Source organism: Diadema setosum, chromosome 4 (genome assembly GCF_964275005.1).
Source record: "Diadema setosum chromosome 4, eeDiaSeto1, whole genome shotgun sequence".
NCBI classification, from domain to species: domain Eukaryota; kingdom Metazoa; phylum Echinodermata; class Echinoidea; order Diadematoida; family Diadematidae; genus Diadema; species Diadema setosum.
Window position 1 is genome coordinate 28797132 of NC_092688.1, and position 23237 is coordinate 28820368.

General features: G+C 41.0%; 1 protein-coding gene across 1 annotated transcript in view; it reads left to right on the plus strand.

Moving 5' to 3' along the window:
* Positions 1-207: 207 nt before the first annotated feature.
* Positions 208-23237, plus strand: part of LOC140227991 (uncharacterized) — a 207218-nt gene continuing 184188 nt past the window's right edge. Inside the window, exon 1 of the mRNA XM_072308389.1 lies at positions 208-397. Within this exon, the coding sequence (XP_072164490.1) occupies positions 215-397 (183 nt within the window). The 5' untranslated portion in view covers positions 208-214. The remainder of the gene's footprint in view (positions 398-23237) is intronic.

Below are 23237 nucleotides of genomic sequence, written 5' to 3' on the forward strand. Positions count from 1 at the left end.
TTTAAAAACTTAGATAGTGTGGGAAGTTTGAGTTTACTAGCGGCACGCATAGCGGCACAAGGAGAAGGTAAAGATTTGACTTTTTCATGCACACAGTTTCGGGCAGCCGTGGATGCCCGTTGGAAATTCAAATAGAACGGGGCGATAATGAGATGCAAATTGGGGTGCTCCACCGCGCCTGTACAGCTCTGTGGTATGGACCGATAGTAGCGCTATGGCGTCTGTTACAGAAGATAGCACGTTTGATGAATGGTGGGTTTCTGTACTTGTCTTCATCCGTGAGCAAGAGAAGTGTCTTCTTGTGCGGGCAGAACCCAAGGATGAGTGGTGGCTGCCACACGGGAAAGTCGGAAGGGAATCTGTTTGTTTTTTTAAAACAGCAAAGAGGGTTGTACAGGTAGGCAATACTGTGTAGTCCCGATCGTTGGCTTTTGTGTTACTGTTGGACATTGATTTTTTCGTAGAAGTTACTGTAGGACCTACCGGTAACGGTTTATTATATATAGATCTAGACTATAACCGCTAGGCTCTAGTCTATACTAGGCTATAGGGCCTGTAAACCGACATGGCACCTGTTTGTCAAATAATCTCCAAACATGCCCAAACTCGCCCTTGTTATTTATTCAGTACGACAGTCCAGTAAATTTAACCTAAAATAGGGTCTCTAACGACGTAACGTTAGAACTTAGTAGAACTAAGTTTAGTAGGTCTAGAAGTAGAACCTAGACCAGGTCTAAACATTACTTGCATCTGAGTCTCTAACCTTGGGGTGCTCCTTGTAGTACCGGTAAGTTTACACAGTTATACTTTGGGAGCGCCCCGAGTTGAAAGAGTGCTGTCAGTGAACGTTGGAAGACAAACCCAAATTTAAGCAGCTCTATACTGCTATAAGTTACGTATTTCACCAGCAAAAGGCTTACGTTTATACTCTAGTCTCTACATGATTTACCTCTTATCTTATCACACTTGCCGTTTACTTGCACACTTTGAAAGCAAAACTGATCCTACGGTCTTGACAAGATGTTTTTCTACAAGTCCATCTCCATTTTCCCCGTTCCTCCCTTCTTTTTTTCAAAACAACCTTTGCGAAGGCACATAGCACATTGGCGATATGAATATCCATGAAAGGTGCAATGTTTTTTGCCTTTGGACAAGGCCCTTTCGCTCGCACACTGTCGCGCTCAGCTGGGATATCGCTTCTAATTCATTTGCCCAGAAAGCAACGCACTACAGCAAGAAGGCCTTGTGAAAAGGCTACATTGCACTCTGCTTAGCGCATGCGCACAGGTTTCAAATCCGTTGAACAGATTCCTCTTGACTAGAGCATTTAATATATAATATATTATATATAAATATTTTCAGAAAGGAACTACTAGTGAAGCAAAATGTTCCATGGCAAGTGTTATCAACGATTGGACCAGATATCAAATTGAAGAAATTTTGAGTAATTACTTGTACGTTGGAATTTAACCGCGATACTCCTTATACCGTGACTCAATATCTTTCCCTACACAGCCCGAATGCTTCACGTTTGGTGTCCAGGCTGTGTTTCACGGTTTAAGTACTGAATCTCCAAAGTAGAATAGACATAAGTTTTAACACTTCTAAGTTCTTATGTACGAGTGTCAGAAAATTGTTGGAAAATCTTGATTACTTGAAATGCTGCTCTGTACACAAACACAGTACGAATATGTTCAGCGCATGCTTAGGGTGATAATTTGGTCTGAATTTAGTGACACAGCGGCCTTTTCTATGGTGTCGTTTTAAAAGCTAAAATTTGTTTTTCTCTTTTCCTCGGCTTGCGTTATTACTTTTAGCTTCAAAGCGGTTGAGCACGTGCTCAAGTGTGTGCTGCCACTTACTGCGTTTTGTCTTTTTTTTTATATCACTGTCCTCTTTCATTTTCAGGTAGAAACTATACCTAAATTTTCCTTTCCTTCCCATCAATCATTTTTTTTTTTGTAGTTTTCCCTTTATCTAACTCTCTAAACTTCCTACATACATCTGTAACTGTACTTTCTACCTTCATGAGTTGTTTTTCCCTCCAACTACTTCATGGGTCTTTCCTTTCTATCCACCAGAATATCTTTCTTCTTATGTGTTGTTTTAATGACTGCTTTTCGTCCTTTCCTTTTCAACCTGTATAATTCTTTCTTTCCTTTCCTATTATCTTTGCTTTCATCCAGTTTTGATTCATCTAGTTTTGATTCATCTTTCATATTGTATTATTGTACCCAGTGCTTTTCTGTCTTTAATCTGTATCTTTCTCTTTGCTTTCCTCTTTTCTTTTCAAACATATCCATCTCTCCCTTGCTTTCCTTTATGATACATGTTTCTCTTCTTTCCTTCCATTATCTTTTGGTGGACTCTCTATTTTGTAAACCTTTTGTTTCATTTTTTCCAGGTTTTTTTTTTTTAATATATTTTATTTCATTTTCTTGTCCCCCTTTTCCAAGCCTTTTTTTTTTAAAGGCTTTATATTCTGTAGCCCTTGTCTTATAACCACATTTTTCACAACCTCCTTTCATACAAACAAACACACACACACACTCACCCACCCTCACACATATGCACATGCGCGCACACACACACACACACACACAACATGAACAGTCCCAATCCTCAATCGTTACCACGACTCGGTACAAGCTGAGAGAAAGGCGGAAAAAAGTATTATCTTTTCAAAGATACCATAGAAGAACTTTCGCTGATTGCTGTGAGATAGCTACATTCAGATCAATCTTGGCGCTCGCTGCCATGTACACTGTGTTGCGCTATCTGCTCCTGTGTACTGCAGTTATCGCAGAGTGAAACTAGCTGTGATCGACATATTCCGACAAGTGTAAAAACAGTCGAAAATTCCTTTTCTACTGGCCTTTAATCTTGTTCAGATGCAAATATTCAAGGCTGTTTGATATTCAGAGTGAGATTGTGCATGTTGATGGAGATCATTTGACAAACAGGTGTGAAAGTACACTAGTGCCCAAATAAACTTGGACCATCGACTAGGGGACAACTCAGCCTCGCTGTCCATATATATGAGGCTGAGTTGTCCCTCTGGCTTTGCATTGAATCGATCATGAAATACTCATAGATGTGTCTTTGTTTGTGCCCACTGTGACTTAATAATCCTGTATCTAACCATAATTTTTCACAGAATCATATAGATTTGAAGACTATCCATAAATATTACGTGGGTTAGTCAAATATCGGTTAGTGATTGGCTAAACACATTCACGTGATGGAGGTACATTCGTTATGTTCGCCCATGGGCAAACATTCTTGTTATGTTCTCCCATGGGAAAACATTTTCACGTAACGAATGACAGAAGGCCAAGGAACGCGCGTGCACAGTGAATTTGGCTCTGCGCGGTCGCGAGCGAGCGATCGAGTGCATTGTGCTGGTATGATGGTGGTTCGGCCATCGGTTGTTGACATTGACGTATGACGTATTTGACTAAACCCATATAATATAACAGATAATGACTTTTGTTGTCGGGAACATGTACCAAACGTTCCACCCTCAGGGTTTGAAATGCTATTTCGGGAGGCTATAAGTCCCTCGACTTCGTCTCGGGACTTATAACCTCCCTCAATAGCATTTCAAACCCTTCGGGTGGAACATTCGGTATGTTCCCTCCCCTGCCAGTCATCATCTACATTGTATATACTGTATACTGGAGAAAGTTATATAAACTTAGTATATATTTATGGATGTTCTGCTTTACAGTCATTCTCTTGGGACCTGTAGGGTCAAAGGTCAAAGGCCAGGTTGAAATGCTAAAATGTTACTGTTTTATACTGAAATTACACTTTTTTCCATACCTTGTGACATATGTTGATTGGTGTGGGGACATTAATAACAGACTTATCAGAGGCGGATAATTGGAACAAGAACGTCATGCTTCTTGCATGATATTTATTAAGATAGAACAGCAGTTTACAACCAATGCGCAAGGTGTACTTGCGCTCATGTGAGATTGTGCATATGCTAATTATACATCATGCTACAACCCCTCTCTTCACAAAAAGTATCACATTTTCCTGTAATGTGCACATTTACAATTACTAACTTCAGTTAATATCTATTTCGGTTTCAATATTAACATAGGAGGTTGCAAAATGTTATGTTTATGCATTTCTGTCTTACGATAAAACTTCTCTATCACATTTAGGCTGGATTCATGTATAACCAATTTCAAACAATCCAAATAATGAACCAACTTATTATGTTCATGTTAGTATCCATGTGGTGATATTTATACTCATGGTTTGCCTGAGATCTAACATGTCTGATAATAAATGAAATGATTCCTCAATTTCCATTGTGCCAAGTTATTTTGTTTTCTGTGCGTACTACCTCTGGTTGCTGACCTAAGAACATAATAATAATAATAACATAACAATAATATATGTAAGCCATGAACAAACATTTAGTAACAAACATAATCATCTAAACATAGATATTACATGAATTAACACCATACAGTCATTTGAACTAATACGTTACAGTCTGTAATCACCATATCTTTGTGGTGTGCGAACTTTTCTGCCAAATCTGGTGGTGTATGGCTGTGTGTGTGTTGGTTGTGTGTTTGACTGTTTAGGGGTTTGTTCTTCTGACTGAGCTGTGGAAGTGGTGTGATTGTTTTTGTCATGGTATGTGTGACCATACTCATTGGGTCTGAAATCTCTCTCCAGTCCCTCGGATGTGTCTACGATTTCGACGTAGGGTTTGACCTGATTCTGTCTCTAGTTCATATGATCTTGGTTCAGGTCTCTTTTTGGTGATTCTTCCTTGTAGTGGGGCAGATATGTGAAAAAGATGCTCAAATCCAGCGGAAAGTATGAAATTTTGCATATAGGGGTATTTTGAGGCGCTGATTTCAAAAATTGCCGGATCCAAGAGATCTGGCCATGGGGTCGGCCGCCATTTTGAATTCCAATATGGCCGCCGTCAAAGATCCCTATCTTCAGTTTTGAATGACATAAGCCATTGGAATTTGATACATAAAAGCATGGTGATATGATGACTTCAATAAAAGACTTATTTGATATGTCTGACAAGCTGCACGGCAGCCAATTTGAATTTTTGTACAAAGTTGCCATGTTGGAGTGTTGAAAATCTCTATCTCGGGTTTGTAAATTAGGCTACCTGATTGAGCGCGCGTTTGTAACTGATTGAGTGCGCGGTGCTATATTTACATTGTGACGTCAGTGAAAGGTGCATTATGCTTCCTTTTTGCTGCACTTTTTGACATGCTCGTGAATGTTAGTTGTGGTGTTTGTCTTCGTAGCCACATTTGAATTCAAAATAGCAGGCATTGCGTTTGTCAGACACATCTTATGAGTTAATATTTTAACTCAGTATGTTAAAATACTCGTTTACACCTAATTTCAGCGTCACTCACCACTTAGAAATCGAGATAGGGATTTTGAATATTTCGTCGAGGCGGCCATATTGGAATTCAAAATGGCGGCCATTCGATGTTTGTCAGACACTTTAAATCAATCTGTCATCAAATTCAATATGTCAAAACGCTTTTATGTTCAAAATTTTGGTGCCACAGGTCATTCAGAACTGAAGATAGGGATCTTTAAATTTGTTTTGTGACGGCGGCCATATTGGAATTCAAAATGACGGCCGACCCCGTGGTCAGATCTCTTGGATCCGGCAATATTTGAAATCAGCGCCCCAAAATACCCCTATATGCAAAATTTCATACTTTCCGCCGGATGTGAGCATTTCGACCAATTTTTGTTACATATCTGCCCTACTATTGCTCCCATTTGCCAGTCTCTTGGTTCTGGACTCTGATTTGCTGTCCTTCTTGTAGAGGAGGTAGGGTGTTAGGGTGCAATTTGTCAAAATATCCCTTCTGCTCGTCTTGTCTAGTCTGGAGACGGTAGATTTCATCCTTCTGAGGCAGTTGGTTTTTGATTTTTTGATTTTTCGACCTGCTTGGCAGGTTGGTTCTGATTTTTTCGACCAAGGAGCAGTTCTGATGGTGATGGTAAGTGCACGTCTATGGGTGTAGCTCTTAGGCATTGAAGAACTTTGCTTGAATCTGCATTTGCATCCCTCGCCTTCTCCATAGTGGCTTTGACAGTTTTGACCTGTCGTTCGATGAAGCCATTAGATTGGGGGTACCTTGGGCTTGATGTGTGGTTGAAATTCCATTCCTTCCTGAACTGCTCATACACTGCACTGCTGAATTTTGGACCATTATCACTGATCAGCTTTTCTGGAGTCCCATGTTCTGAGAAAATCTCTTTGAGTGAGGTGATGACTGCTGCACTTGTTGGGTGCCTGGCATTTTCCTTTACTATTGGGAACTTGGAGTAGGTGTCACCCACTCGTAGGTATTCTGCTCCTCCGAATGTGAACAGATCAGCTGCGATAGTCTGCCAGGGACTGGTAGATAGTTCATGAGGTCTGAGTATTTCTGAGGTTTGAGCGTCTCCGTGTTTCTTTCAGATGGAGCACTTGCTGACCAGTCCTTCAATGTCTTTATTTATGCCATGCCAGAAGATGCATGACTTGGCTCGTCGTTGGCATTTGGTTACACCTTGGTGTGCTTCGTGCACCTTGTGTAGGTATTCCTCTCTCAGTCTCTGTGGTATGATGATCCGTGGCCCCTTCAGTAAGATGCCGTTTTCAGTGGACAACTCGTCTCTGAACGGCCAGTATTTCCGCAGGGATTGGTGTACATCTCTCCTTTCCTTTGGCCAACCTTCCAGTATCATATCCCGCAGTGCACATATCTCCACGTCTTGGGAGATCAGTGTTCATATTTCTTGGAGTTTTTGGTCTGAGAACATCACGAAGTTGATCTGTATGTGCGGTTCACTTGACTCATCAGGTAGTGGGTTGAGCCCTGACATTGCATCCAAAAGGAGCATCTGTTTCCCTGGTTGGTATTTGACTTGCATGTTGTACCCTTGTATTCGCAGTAGGAATCTCTGCAATCTGGGAGGGGCTGAACCCAGATTTTTCAGAGTGATCATTTCAAGGGGCTTGTGGTCTGATAGAACAGTGAATTCTCTTCCATATACATATGGATGGAACTTCTCGCAGGCATATACCACTGCCAACATCTCACGCTCTGTGTTGGCGTATCGTCTTTCGGCATCTTTGAGCGATTTGGAAGCGAATGCTATTGGCTGGCCCTCTTGCATCAGAGCAGCTCCTATCCCTTGTGTTGAGGCATCTACCTCCAGCACGACCTCCTTCCTGGGGTCAAAGTACGCAAGGGTAACATCTTTGCAGATGGTGTCCTTCGTCTTTTGGAATGCCTTTTGATGTGAAGGCAACCATTTGAACTCTGTGTCTTTCTTTAACAGGTTCGGTAGGGGTTCTGTTAGGGCTGACAGATTGGGGATGAAGGGCGACATGTGTGTGGCGATGCCCAAGAACTCTTGTAGTTCTTTCTTGCTTCTAGGTGGTTCGATAGCTCTCATAGCAGCTACCCTCTCAGGATCTGGATGGGCCCCATCTTTGTCAAAGACAAGTCCGTAGAAGCATATGCGGTCACGTTTGATCTGGCACTTCTCCCAGTTGAACACGAGTCCATGCTGTGTAGCAACTTCCATCAGGTTGTGCAGATTTGCATCGTGTTCTTCCTCAATTCTGCCTATGACCGCGATGTCGTCTGCTATCGCAATTACACCAGGGCATCCTTCGAGGATCTGTGTCATCTTGGCCTGGAAGATATCCTGGGATGTGCATAGACCAAATGGCAATCGCTTAGAGCAATACCTTCCGAAGGGGCTGTCAAAGGTAGTTAGCTTGCTTGATTCATCATCAAGTTTTACAGACCAGTAGCCATGCTTTGCGTCTAATGTGGAGAAGGTTGTGGCCCCGATGAACTTATGCCTAACCTCATCCAATGTTTGAATAGGCACGTGACTGCGTTTGATAGCTTTGTTGAGGTCTCTTGGATCTACTATCTGTAAGCAGATTCTCCATCTCCCATTGGGTTTTTGTGTGTAAACCAAGCTGGATACCCATTCTGTAGGTTCTTCTACCGGTGTAATGACACCCATTTCTACCATCTGGTCTATTTCATACTTAATGTCGTCCATGATACTGATAGGACATCTCCTGGGAGGATGGACCACGAGTGGTCCCTCCTTGTCAATTACGATATGGTACTCTCCTTCGAAATTCCCAATGCCCTCAAAACGACCAGGGTACAAGTCCTTGAGATGTCTTTCATCTTTGATGGTACAAGGTGTGTCCTTTTTCTCAACTGCACAGTTCAGAGTGATGAGTCCAAGGTCAACCAGTGTTGGTAGACCGAGAATTGCAGGGCCGTTAATGTCAACTACATAGAACTCGGCGTCAACCTCAGCTCGTTCATGCTCACAATGGAGAGTGTGTGTTCCAAGGTTTGGGATGACGGTTTGGTTGTAGGCTGTGACGACAGTCGTGTTTGGCCGTAGAACCCCTTTCTTTGGGAGTCCCGAGACGTCAATCTGGTCTGGGTACATCTGCCGGTAGAGCCTCAGTGGCAGGATGTTTCCTTCAGCTCCTGTATCAACCTTGGCCTTCAAAGTTGCTGGCTTATTTGGTTTTAGCCAAATGTTTAATTTTGCAAACGCTTCAGTAGCTGACACTTCATGGATTTAGATGCACTCAAATTTAAGTTTTTCAAAGTCTTCATGAAGGTCATCTGGATTTGAAGCCTCTTGAGTCATCTCGTGTAGCCTCTTGTTTCTAGGGCTTCATCCGTGCTGGTCACCGAACTTTGGTTTGCCTCTGCGTTGATCACTGAACTTTGTTTTTTCTCTGTGCTGATCACTTAAACATTGGTTTTCTTCTTGGGTGTTGAGGATTTCGGCCTCTCCAGGGTTGTCGGGGTTTCTTACAGTGGCAGGCTGCTGCCCAATAATTTGGGCAACCACATTCCTTGCACGTGGTGCCATACGCCGGGTACTTCTTAGGAGGGTGACTTAAGTTACAGTTTCCACAACGGTTCTGTTGTCTTCCTTGTGTGACAGCATCAGTGTTCGCCGCTTGGTTACGGAGAGACCGCATATCTGCCTCTGTGGCCTCTTACGTTCTTGCTATGTCAAGTGCTGTGTCTAGAGTAAGTTTCTCATCCTTGCTGAGGAGTATTTCTTGTACCTACTTGTAGCGGGTACCAAGAATCAGTTGCTCGATCAAACGATCATTGACTTCAGACTGTTCAGAGAATTTGCATTTCTGCACTTGTGTGCGGCATCTGCTCATAAAGTCATCTACTGTCTCTCCAAGCTCCTGCTGGAATTTCTGAAGTCAGAATCTCTCCAGGCAAAAATTTGTTTTTGGCTGGAAGTGCTTTGCGAATGCTTCAAACAGTTCTTTCACTGTCTTAAATTCTATATTCCAGGCTTTGTAGATGTGTATTCCTTCCTGTCCCAGCCAAAGCAGGGCATACATGATTTTTTTCTTGATCGGTTTTCTTTGCTAAGGGTCCCTCAAAGATCAACTCGCTGTAGTGCTGGAAACTACGAAAAGCAGATGGTGGATCACTGGATGACCAATTTATGCATGGAGGTGTGATTCCTGTCATGTCCCCCATCATGAAACTTCTTTTGTGTGCAACAATGAAATGAAAGTGAGTGAATGAATGAAATGAGTTAGAATAAGTTACACAAAGGAGTTAGACAAAGTCTTATCCTGTTACATCAAGGAGTAAGGATACCTGTGTACCTTGTCTTGGGTATGTCATGCAGGACATTCAGTACAGAGTATTAATTCAGGGTTTGTAACAAAATATAACTGTTGACATAATGTAGAGCATACAATATGCAAATGAATTTGCTTATATTATTCTGTACCAAAACATTTAAAATCACATACACTTTTAAGTTATGTGAATATAGATCAATAATCATTTCAGGAAAGCGTCCATAAACTAAGTCTGTAATATGTCATTCAATCCAGCTTTTGTTTAATGTCAGTTTCTATTAACTCAGTCCTAAAGTTTTGCATGTAGCTGGATGTTTATCATGTGTATTTTAATGAACAACAATATCTGTTTAATTACCACAAAACGTTCTGAAAATTCAATCACAGTCAAAGTTTTCACTTTAATTTTAGGTTTCCACCTATTCAGTATGACAGTTGAGGTCTCTGTCCACGGATTTCCAGCGTTGATGCGCTCAGTTCTGGTCTCGTTCATCCACGGCAAGCTGTCGTCGGCGGCGACTTCCACCGGTGGTGTGCGTCTATGCGCTATGTTCGTCCACCCGTCACTGGCCGGTTGCTGCCCGTGTTCGCTCCAATCGGTGCTGCAGTGGTCTCAAAGTCTCATCGCTGTATTGTAGCATACAGCAGTGGGCTGCCAAACTCGAAAGTATGGCACAATGAAATGACAAGCGCTTCCAAATTCCTGTTTCTAGCCGATCCAGTTTGTGAAACAGTTTAATTTGTCCGTAGAACAAGAGTCAAATATATCGCTGATACTATCCGCTTTGTCCCGAATTTGGATCACAAAACACGTTTCGAAATTTAGCAGCAATTTCGGTATCAAAAATTTCACGAAGTGTCATTGAGTTCAGCTGCTGCTGGTACTTCTTGTTTGGCACGTTCACCGTTGTTACGTCAGTCCTTTAGCATTACGACGTAGTGCTTACGCTCGCGTAGATCATTGTCGGTTTGCACCAATCACACGTTTACTATTGTTCCGTCAGTCTATGTGCATTATGATTTAGCGCTTATGTCTGCGTAAACAGTGTTTGGTTGCCAATATCACTCCGCCTCGGTACAGTGTAGGTCTACGTCTACAGCTAGCTAGCATGCAGTATACAGTCCGTCTGCGATTCCATGTGCATGCTTGCACTGTCTCACAACGTGGTATGTATGTAGCCATCTATAGCACAGGCGATCCGCTGGTAACCCAGAATCAGACTCAGTCCTAGGCCTGCATGGCGCACAGTAATTTTGAATTGTAGTCCTGTTAATGCACAATAGTCCTCAAAATTTGTCCAGATGAGTCCATGGTTCACCTCTGCCACCATGACGTATGTTGATTGGTGCGGGGACATTAATAACAGACTTATCAGAGGGGGATAATTGGAACAAGAACGTCGTGCTTCTTGGATGATATTTATTAAGATAGAACAGCAGTTTACAACCAACGCGCAAGGTGTACTTGCGCTCATGTGAGATAGTGCATATAATTATACATCATGCTACACCTTGAAAATTACTCAATGCATAAACGTATTAAAGGGTCAAGGTCAAGTAAAAATCCTCAAATCCCCAAATACATTGTACCTGCTCTCTTTAATAGGCAATATAGCCATTTATCCAATTATGCGTAGTTCAATAAAAGTAAACATTCAACACATAATTTGTGACAAATATGTCATTTTACTGTTTTGCCAGTTATGTGAAACTGTCATCACACATTGTCAAGAAGTACGGTAGACCTATGAGGAGAACCATGCATTATGGTGGAGGCATACCAGTTGCCATAGCGACATTTCTAGTTTTTGTTTTCAATATAGATAGCCACTACTGGCAATAGATCTACTTGGTTATTTCACCTCTTTTTATTTAATGGGTCAGTTTTGCTGGATCATTGTTGCCAATTCTAAAATTGAATGTTGTAGGGTACTTTTGTCACCCTATATTAAAGGTGCATGGTCCCGGTGTTTTAGTAAAATGCATACGCGGGCGCACGGCGCAAGTTTCCTATAGAGACCTACGCTATCGACTCCTCTTTGGCGCTTACGCTTTGGCCCACTTTCCCGAGTCCGGAGAAATCCGATTCACTGTAGTCAGTGGTCGAATCACAGTTCGGCTCATGATTCGGCTGAGGGGAATGACAGCTTTAGCAAACTTCTTTTGTGATGTCATAATAACACGCACCCTGGCATTACTACAGACTGCGCGATGCACAGAGAAGACAACGAAGGCAACGTTACTTAGCAACACCTACGCACTTTACTCTTGATGACAGCTCCACTGCGGTAATCTTCGTATCAATGCTAACGGTGATCAGCAGTATCATCAACAGCGCCCTCTACACTACCGGGACTATGCCCCTTTAAGTAGAGAGGTGCAATTGCTATAAAGTGTGCCATTTAGGGCCTACATGTAAATTGTTAGGATTTTTTACTTGTTTTCTGAATTAAAAAATAGATTGTTTTGGAAACGATGCCCTTTTTGCCTAGAGGATTCCCCCTTCTATGATTTTATAAGAAAGTTACTCTGTCACATCCATGATTAAAAGCCCGCACATTTTTTTAAATGTTTTTATACCCCCACTCACACATAGTTTTGGGGGGGATATATAGGAATCACTCAGATGTCAGGTTGCTGAATGGTCAGTCGGTCGTTCAGTCATGTGGCCGGGCAGTCGGTCCGTTGCAAAACATATTGTGGATCAAATTACTCTCTCATTTTTTGAGCAATTGACCCCAAATTTGGCATGTGTGACCCTTATCAAAGGTAGATGTGCAAGACACCATTTTTGTCAGTATCAAATAATGCGTTGCCATGGCAACGGCAAATTTTCATAAAAATTGTGGATTGAACTACTCATTTTTTTAGCAATTAACTTCAAATTTGGCATGTGTGACTGCTATCAAATGAAAATGTGCAAGATACCTTTTTAGCTCACCTGAGCTATTGCGATCGCCCTTCGTCCGGCGTCCGGCGTGCGTCGTCCGTCGTCCGTCATGCGTAAACTTTTTACATTTTCATCTTCTTCTTGAAAACCCCAAGACCGATTTTCATCAAACTTAGCAGGTAGCATCCCTAGGGGGTTAGGAATTCAATTTGTTAAAATGGGTACCATGCCCCACCCAGGGGGCCCCCAGGGGGCCCAAACCCCCCCAAATTAAGGAATCTGTAAAAATCTTCTTCTCTAGAACCAAAAGTGATAGAGCTAAGTTAATACTAGGAGTTAGTACATTGATGACTGTAGTTTCAAGTTTGTTCATGGCAGAATCAGGGGTGCCCCCCTTGGGACCCAGGGGAGGGGGTGGGGAGGGGTCCTAATGGGGCCTAAATTGTACATTTTCATCTTCTTCTTGAGAACCCCATGACCAATTTTCACCAAACTTGGCAGGTAGCATCTCTAGGGGGTTAGGATCTCAATTTGTTAAATTGGGCACCACACCCCACCCAGGGGCCCCAGGGGGCCCAAACCCCCCAAAATGAAGGAATCTTTAAAAATCTTCTCTAGAATCAGAAGTTATAGAGCTAAGATAATACTATGAGTGAGTACATTAATGACTGTACAATAGTTTGGTCATAGTAGATGCAGGGGTGCCCCACTTGGGGGCAGGGGGGGGGGGGGGTTGGGAAGGTCCAAATGGGGGCCTGAATTGTACATTTTCATCTTCTTCCTGAAAACCTCATGATGGATTTTCGTCAAACTTGGCAGGTAGCATCCCTAGGGGGTCAGGATCTCAATTTATCAAAATGGGCACCATTCCCCACCCAGAGGGCCCCAGGGGGCCCCAATCCCCCCAGATTAAGGAATCTTAAAAAATTTGGGCCCTTATTGTACATTTTCATCTTCTACTTGAGAATGCCTGGTCAAATTTTAGTAGAGCTGTGAATAATTTAGATTAGTGACTGTGTGAAAGGTGAACTTGCGATACTCAGGTGAGCGCTAGACCCGCGGGTCTCTTGTTTTTTGTTAGTATTGCATAATGCATTGCCATGGCAACGGCAAATTTTTAAAAATCTTACCTAATGTTGTAAATCGAACTACAATGTACTCTCTCATTCTTTTGAGCAATTGACCCCAAATTTGGCATGTGTAACCGCTATCAAAGGTAGATGTGCAAGACACCTTTTTTTGTCAGTACAGTATTCATCGCATAATCGGGCATCTGATAATCGGGAACCTCGCTTAAATGACATACCATATGCTTCCCAGAAACATTTCCAATGCACGTTATTTTCACTGGATAATCGGGCGGGGACCTCTGATAAACGGGACAATTTTTCTTCAAGCGATCTTTGATTTGTTGATATTTTACACAAAAAGTCTACCAAAATACCACAACAATATTTCAAAGATTCCCTATCAGTTGTCGTTTACATCAAACTTACAAAGCAAGCTTTGGACTGGTGTGTTTTGACCTCTGTCCATCCAACACGTACATTTCAGCTCGCTGCCCGCCTTCGCTTTTCTGTACATGTGTATATATGGGGCAAGCTAGATCGCTACAACACATGTACAGTGCAGTGATCGCGGCAAGTAAACAATCAAGCCGTGATGATTGAATGATTGGAGGACTTTTCATTGACGTTCCCACATCACTTCTGGGTAATCATTTCCCATGGTTGTGGATATGTATTTATACAGAACGCCCTACGTGTCCAAGAATTCTATGAATGTTTAAGAAAGTGCTAGCTTTTAATCCACATATTTTGTGTTCGAAGAGAGGTGACAGAAGAAGAACCCGGTTGCGATTACTCTACATCATTGCGAGAATGCAGGGAGAGCTAGAGGGTTGCGCCGAGGGGTAGCATGGTTGTGTATTCATGTACATGTACAGTACGTCGGTATGCATGTGTGTGTGTGTGTGTGTGTGTGCACTGCATGTACATGTCGTATGCCGTTAGTGTATGGCGAGTGCTCATCGCGAAATCGGGCACCCCGCTTAAAGGGGCCGTGTTTGCTACTCCCAACCTGTCCCAATTATGCGATGAATACTGTATTGCATAATGCCTTGCTATGGCAATAGCAAATTTTCATTAAAACTTGTGGATCGAACTACTGTCGCATTTTTGTGAGCAATTAACCCCATATTTGGCATATGTGACCGCTAACAAAGGAAAATGTACAAGATACCTTTTTATGCCTCCGCCACGAAGTGGTGCCGGAGGCATTATGTTTTCGGGTTGTCCGTCCGTCCGTCCGTCCTTCCGTCCGTCCGTCCTTCCGTCCGTCCGTAATGAATTTTGTGGACAAGGTAACTATCAAAACCTGTTGAGGTATCCTAATGAAACTTGGCATGTATGTGTATTAGGGGGTGAAGTTGTGCCTATCAACTTTTGGGTGCACATGCTCAAGGCCAAAGGTCAAAATGTCAAGGTCAAATACATAAAATTTCACTATTTCCACCATATCTATTGAATGCCTGAAGATGATTTTCTTGAAACTTAGTGTATACATGTATTACCCAATTAAGACTCTCTGGTGAAAGTTTGGGTCATGAGGTCAAAGGTCGAAGGTCAAAAGGTCAGGGTCAAATACATAAAATTTCACTATTTCCACCATATCTATTGAATGCCTGAAGATATTTTCTTGAAACTTAGTGTATACATGTATTACCCAATTAAGATTCTCTGGTGAAAGTTTGGGTCATGAGGTCAAAGGTCAAAGGTCAAAAGGTCGAGTAAAAATATTAAAACTTCTTTTTTTTTCTCCATACCTTGGAAAATTGTCAAGGTATCTTCATGGAACATAGTATATACATATACTGACTGGAAGTGATTATCTAGAGAATGTAGGGTTCATGGGGTCAAAGGTCAGGGGTCAAAGGTCAAGTGCAACACTTCAAAATTTTACTATTTCCCTCCTATCATGCAATGCCAGCAGGGTTATTCTTTTTTTACACTTGGTGTATGCATACATATGTAACCTAATAGAAATTCTCTGGAAAGTTTTTTTTCTTCTTTTTTTGCCTCAAAGGTCAAAAGGTCAAAGATCAATTGAAAGTGCTGAACTAACTTTTTCCTCCATATCTCGGAAGTGGCTCAAGTTATCTTGAAACTTTGTACATATTATGCATGTTCTACCTGAAAGTGATTATCTTATGAATTTTAGGGTCAAGGGCCAGATGAAAATGGTAACAATTTACTATTCAATTCAGAAATTGCACTTTTTCTCCACACCTGTACCTTGAAAATTACTCAATGCCTAAATGTATGAATGGGTCAAAGTCGAGTTAAAGTCCTTAAATCCCTAGATACATGCTCTCCTATTCATCCAATTAAACCTAGGTCAAGGAAGGTGAACATTCAACACATTTGTGACAAACTTGTCATTTCAATATTTTGCCAATTTTGTGAAAATGTAATCACACATTGTCCACATGTACTATCTAGACCTATTGGGAAAATCATGCATTATGGCGGAGGCATACCAGTCGCCAAAGCGACATTTCTAGTTTTGTAATGTCAGTTAAAAATATACTCTAAAAGAAAGAAAAAATTCACCTCGGAGTGTTCCAAAAATGACAAAAATCAGATAAGAAATATGGAAGATATTACATTTTGAAATTTCACATTTCTTCAGAAAACATTTCTTGACCTGTCCTCATGAATATTCAAAGAGCAAGATGATGATGTCATGCCCTCACAATTTTACATGTACAATTATATACAGTAATGGTCTAAGGCGACGCGGGGGGTCCACCATAGGTTTTGCACGCGTTTTTTTGTGCGGCTATCTCCTCCGAAGCCGTCAGCTCCGGGCCCCTGAGACCGGTGCCGTCGGCGGCGGGAGGGTCTCTTCTATTCCCCATTCGGATTTCGTTCGGGTTTTCGTTCAGGTTTCGTATGCACTCCGCCTCCCTGTCGATGTCGAGAGCGGCGCAAACCAAAAATGGAGCGAGTTCGCGGGATTCCCGCTTCAGTGTTGTAATGGGGTGCAGAGAAAGCTCTCAATCATCTTTCGTGGACACACGCGCGCACACGATGTATTATATACGATTTATACAGCTCGCTCCAGCTCGCAGGCTCATGTCGCACGCACAGAACTCTATACAATCTGTGGTATAGCACAGTGGGCATTCTCGCTCGCCCAGCTGATCACTGGCGGAGCTGACAATGGATATGATACACGCACAATGGGTACCATCGCGGAGAGTGGCGTGTATGCATTGAGCCTGTCGCTGTGTTGCATTGCATATCATGATACGTTCTCGGACTTCATATGATAATAAACGGCGCGGTCATACAAGGGCATTTACATACAGTGTCAGGGACGTTCGCCATTAATTGGCGTGTATCAAAGCAACGAATGCTGTTATTTTATTGTATTTTGCACAACTGCAGGATACTATGCAGCTCAGGTACATCATTTAGTGTACTCTCAAGTCGGGTATCATTGTACTCAGACTGTTTAGGACGGCTAAATATCCACTTAAATTTTGTCCTTGCCGATCGTGCCGCTGTCCATTCGTTTACTGCTTAGCTGTTGTAAAACATACATATTCATAAGACGAGCGGACGTGGGGGAAAACCTCGCTTTGCCGACCACATATTTTTGAACTGAAGTTATGAGTGGAAATAAAATGGGTGGTTCTATATGGTCCATTGAACCAAGTTGTCATGATATGACATATTTTGTATTTGTCAGGTAATAATTTGTCTCATTGTGCTACTGTTTATTATGTAGCTCACGTAAGAAATTGATGTTATCGCAATGGTTACAAAAGAAGTGCAGCTTTAAAGACAAAAGCGTGCATCAAAATAACCATATAAGGAGATTTTGCGATGCACAATCAAAGTAAAAGACAGAGATTTGGAGTTAAGTGTTTTTAGGATGAGTGAACCCTATGTGACGTCAGAATAGAAGAGAGGGTTTCCTGATAGTATGTCTCATACTGTTTGGAATGTGGACGTCATTCACAACATCAAACACAAGTTTCTAGCTAGGTCAAAACAGGACACTTCAAAGAATTTTGGTTTCCGCGGACAGGAAGTGATGACGTCAAGCAGAGGCTTGACCAATGCAGAATGAGATACTCGGGGAAAGTTTTGACAGGCAGGAAACTCCAGCCAATAAGAAAAGGGGGCAGGACTTCTGTTAAAACTTTCTAGGAAGTCACTTCATTTAATTTATTTTACGTGGAGACCTATGGTCCAACAAATGTATAAATACGCAATGTTTGGGCACAAAATTCAGATGCCACATAATTTGCGGAACACTCAGAACCAGGCTACGGTACTTCGAGATTGCGAAGTTAGAGAGTAGCAGAGTGTTAATTGGAATCAGTGTGATTCAGGGATTGTTGCATTTCGGCTTGGACAGCCTGACCGTCCAGAAGAGAATCTAGGAGGATTCGAGTTTAAACACCAACAACTGTTGTAAGTACACGATCATTTAATTGAAGCTGTTTGTGCCTTGTAATTTCCTATGTAATTCCCGATATAGCATTGTATGTGTGATGTTTGTATGTCAAACCGAATTTTAATTGCATGTGAAAGAAATAGAGACCTAGAACAATGCTTAGATTTTAATGGGCTGATTAATCATCCCTTACTCAACATTGAGAGATAATGATGCATTGTGAAACATTATTATGAAAATTATGTGTGGCTAATCAGTGGTAATATGAAGGAATATAAATGTGTTTTGTTTAAGTTATATGAATAGAATCAGGAATAACCAAAGACCACAAATTATAAGGGAAGCATCGTATCATGTTATTAAATTAACAGGGTGTTTAGGGTTCCAGCGAGGACCAAGTTTAGGGTTCCAGAGAGGACCAGAAGTTGGGAAGCCAACGACCCGAAAGGGGAGACGACCCGCTACATCAGGCAGGGCATCGTCGACAACCTAGAGCAACCAAGCACGGGAGCTTCTAGACTTAATCAACGAGCAGAGCAACCAAGCTCAAGATCAAGTGGAATTGGATATCTGTACTCAAGTTTGTACTATGTTATTGTTGTAAACGACCACAATTTGAGACCAGTATAATAAATCTCATTGATTGTTATATTGTAAGAATACTGTGTGATTGGCTACTTGTTTCGAGGCACATTAGTTGCACACGTCGAAAGAGTTGATTGAATGAATGGTCTGCTAACAATCTGCTGCATTTGAGAGAGTCAGCCTTTGACTATATAGAAAAGATCCCAGTCGCAGGGAGGACTTTCGTTCCCCACATTTAGAGGAAAGTCCCCTGTGACACAAGTTTTGGTTATAAAAATAAAAAGGAGGAAGCAAATGAAGACAAAAATATTCTTTTCTTTCTCCCATAACGTGGGAAAAGAAATATTAAAGAAAAAATACGAGGCCCTAAAAACCCATGGATTCCCATGGATGCCTACTACTTACTAAACCTAATGACTAACTCCATCTCTCCAAATAATTATAATATAATAATAAAATATTAATGATAATTCAATGATGATAATAATAATAATATAATAATAATTGTAATAATAATCATGATGATAATAATAAAAGTGTACAGTCTGAAGCAGATAAACGGGTGGTTCTTTGATCTATCAAACCAAGCTTCTTTTCTTTTCTTTTTTAAATCAAAAGGAGGGAGCAAATGAAGACAAAAATATGTTATTTTCTCTCAGTACAATAGCAACAAAAACACTAGGGGGTCTATGAAGTAGCACAATATTACGTATGTTAGTGCAGTGAAGTAGTTTTTTTTTTACAGTTTGCGCAGGAATTTCTTCAGAAAAGCTTTTTATCAAGAGCAGAAAAATGGAGGAAACTGATTTTTACAATTCTTAACAAATTAACATTTCCGCCTCCCTTGGTTCATTCCTATATTATGACTATACTCTCGATCTCTTCTCCCCTAAATAATTACTGTTATAGTAATAATGATATTAAAAACAATAATAACAATTGAACAGTATAAATGAGATAAACGTGTGGTTCTATGATCCATCAAACCCAGTTTTGATGATAAAAACAGAAATGAGGGAGCAAATGAAGATGAAAATATTCTTCGTGTATTTCTTCTCTCATAACGTGGGTGAAGAAATATTAAAGAAAAAAGAAATCCCACGGGTGCCTAATACTTAAAAAACCTAATGACTATGATCCCCCTCTCCAAATTTCAATAATAATATTAATAATAATAATTATAAGAATGATAATAATATGATAATAATAATGGTGATGCACAGTCTGAAGCAGATAAACGGATGGTTCTATGATCTATCAAACCAAGTTTTTGGTGATAAAAACATATAGGAGGGAGCGAATGAAGACGAACATATTCCATTCTTCTATCATAACGTGGGAAAACAATATGAGAATAACAAAAAAAATGGGAGGCCTTAAAACCAGCCGTTGATTCCTGCATGGAGGCCAGAGCAGGGGGTAATAAATATCAAAGTCATAGTGTCAAGGGTATCTCCCCGTTCCGACGGGAAGAATCTGTGGGCAGAACTTTCGGAGAATCTCATAAGCGTTTTGGGTAATTTTTCCGTGAATGTTTGTTTGTTTTTTGTTTTGGTTTGTTTGGTTTTTTTTTTGCAGGATCTAAATGTGTGCGTGTATGGGGGGGTGGTGGTCATGGGTAGAAGAGAGCATGTGCACAAGTAACGAAAGAACAAGAAAACTTTTCTTTTTATTTCATCAATAAAAATGTGGAAAACAAAAAAAAAAAAGAAAAATAAAAACCCTCGGACCTATGGATTCCCACGGGTGCTGCTAGTCCTATAATCGCGTAAGGATCGCCCCCATGCCTTCCCGTGCTTTTTTTGTGCGGCTATCTCCTCCGAAGCCGTCGGCTCCAGGCCCTCGAGACTGGTGCCGTCGGCAGCGGGAGGGTCTCTTCTATTCCCAGTGTGGGTTTCGTCCACACTCCGCCTCCGTGTCGATGTCGAGAGCGGCGCAAAAAACAAAGAAAAACAAAAACATGAAGCGATTGGGCTGAACCCCTGCTTCAGAGGGATAACGGGGTGCAGCGAAAACTCTTGGATCATCTTTCGTGATCGCCCAGCTGACTGCTCGCAGAGAGCGTACGCACGGTAATACATTGTACATGGATACAGATCACGGGAGCTTGCCTACTTAGGCCATCACGCATTATGCGTGGAGTTCTGTAGTAGCACAGCGGGCTTTCGGCGGCTTTTCTCTCTCGCTGATCGGTGGCGGAGACAATGGATTATATACGCACTATGCATGGGTACACCGAGTACGGGCAAAGAGATTATCGTGTAGAGTGACCTGTAATTATGTTGCATATCATACGTTCTCGGTACACGAGAAGCTACGAATGCCGTATTTTATTTCGTACAACTGATCCTCTGCACCTCAGGTGAGTCATCGAGTTTACTCTCACATCAGATGTTATTGTACACAGACTGCTGTATGCATTGGTATGGCTTTAATGTGTTTGCCTTTTATGAAAGGGATTGCAATAATGATCACGCCGCTGCATAATCCGAACAGAAAAGTCCATTAGTGTGTACAATACTTTGTACTGTATGTGGAACGAGCAGCCTGGCCTGGGTCAGCCGGTGAGAAAGTTGCTGGACATGAATTGCGAATCTAAGCGTTGGTGTTTTATCAAATTTTAAACAAATCCACAGAATTATTCACTAAATATATACAGATATTGTAGTGACGAGCATTAGAATTGTGGTGGTGGTCAGTACAGCTGTCTGTGTATGCATGATCTGAGACTTGCGAGATTTTACTCGGTGATTCGCCTGCGTGCTCCGGATGGATAGTGTATACAGTGTAACATTGTATGAATACGAACGTACACACAGGAGGTTTGAGACGACTCCATGTGTCGCACGTCAGACATGTGACATGGACGAATTAACTTTTATTTTTTCTTCCCTTCCCTAAAATAATTATTCCTCCCTTTAAAATACTTTTGTTCTCTTTTTTTGTTGTTGTTGTTGTTTTTTAGGCACATCCAAATGCCGCTCGGCCCTATTCCTCCACATAAAGGGGGGTAAAACAGGAAAAAAAATGACAATACAAAACAAAACAAAACACGAAAATTAGTAAAATAAGGAAATAAAATAAAAAATGAATAAAAATTATTTGAAGTCAAACCCCCCCCCCCAAAAAAAAAAAAAAAAAAAAACCAGCGACTATCCGAGTCAGATTGTCAGGTCATTTTCTGAAAGGCCTTATTTCGTTGATGCAGACACATTTTCTCGAAAGGGCCAGGAAAAAACAATGCTATCAGAAAAAAAGACAGAGAAAGAGGACAGAAAACATTCTCTGGAAATTTGTCAAGCTCTCTCTTCCTCTCCCTCTCTCACCCTCTCTCACACTCTATTTATATCTTGTACAACTGAGCAGTGGAATAGTTAGCGTACTTCCAGTGACAATTCTATAAACACACACACAAACACCACAATTTTTGATGAACACAAACAAATATGAAATATATAAAAAATGAAGTTAAAAAATACAACAAAAGTCCGAGTCACATGAACAGGTGGAAAAGTCTGATTTTGTCTATTTAGACACATGTTTTCGAGAGGGAATTAAAGAACATCAGAAAGAAAGAGAGAGAGAGAGGACAAACGATGAATGATCCATCAAATGCATTTCAGGAACAAGTCTTAAAGGGACGGTAAACCCAAAGAGCAATATGGATTGAGTGAAAGCAGCAACATTAGTAGAACACATCAGTGAAAGTTTTAGGAAAATCGGACAATCGATGCAAAAGTTATGATTTTTTAAAGTTTTGGTGTTAGAACCGCTGGATGAGGAGACTACTAGAGATTATGACGTATGAGAGGACAACAATACAAAGAAAATATAAAGGAAATTCAACAAAAATTCATTTTTTTACCATTATGAAAGAGCACTTGACGAACCGCTTTCAGAAAGCACGGGGAAAAATTGCTACCCTTAACATATGTCAGGATCAAGTTGATGGAATTGGTAATTTTCAAGAAAAATGGATTTTTGTAGAATTTGCTTTATATTATCTTTGTATTGTTGTCCACTCATACGTCATAACGTCTAGTAGTCTCCTCATCCAGCGGTTCCAACACCAAAACTTTAAAAATCAATAACTTTTGCATCGATTGTCCGGTTTTCCTCAAACTTTCACTGATGCGTTCTACTAATGTTGCAGACAGCTGCTTTCACTCAATCCACATTGTTCTTAGGGTTTATCTTCCCTTTAACCCTCAGATGAGATTGTCATCAGGTGGAAGGGATGGGTTTTTCAAATAAAAAAGTGGGAAAAGAAATATAAATGATGATATAACCAATTTGCATCTTTTTAATAAACTGAAAAGGTGTATGTGTGTGTGTGTGTGTGTGTTTATATGTGTGTGTAATGATCGATCAAACAAGTGTATCAACATTAGGAAGGGACGACACCTCACTTAATTAGATGGGATTGCATTGGGTAGGAAAATCATTTTTTAATGAAAATGTGGTAAAAGAAGTATGAATCATGATGTACAATATAAGCTACTTTCAAGCTTTCGAATGAAGAGAAAAATGTGTGTCTGTGGGGGCCAGACAGCTCAGAACTCGTGTATAATTTAAAAAAAAAAAAAAAAAAAAAAAAAAAAAAAAAAAAAATTTAAG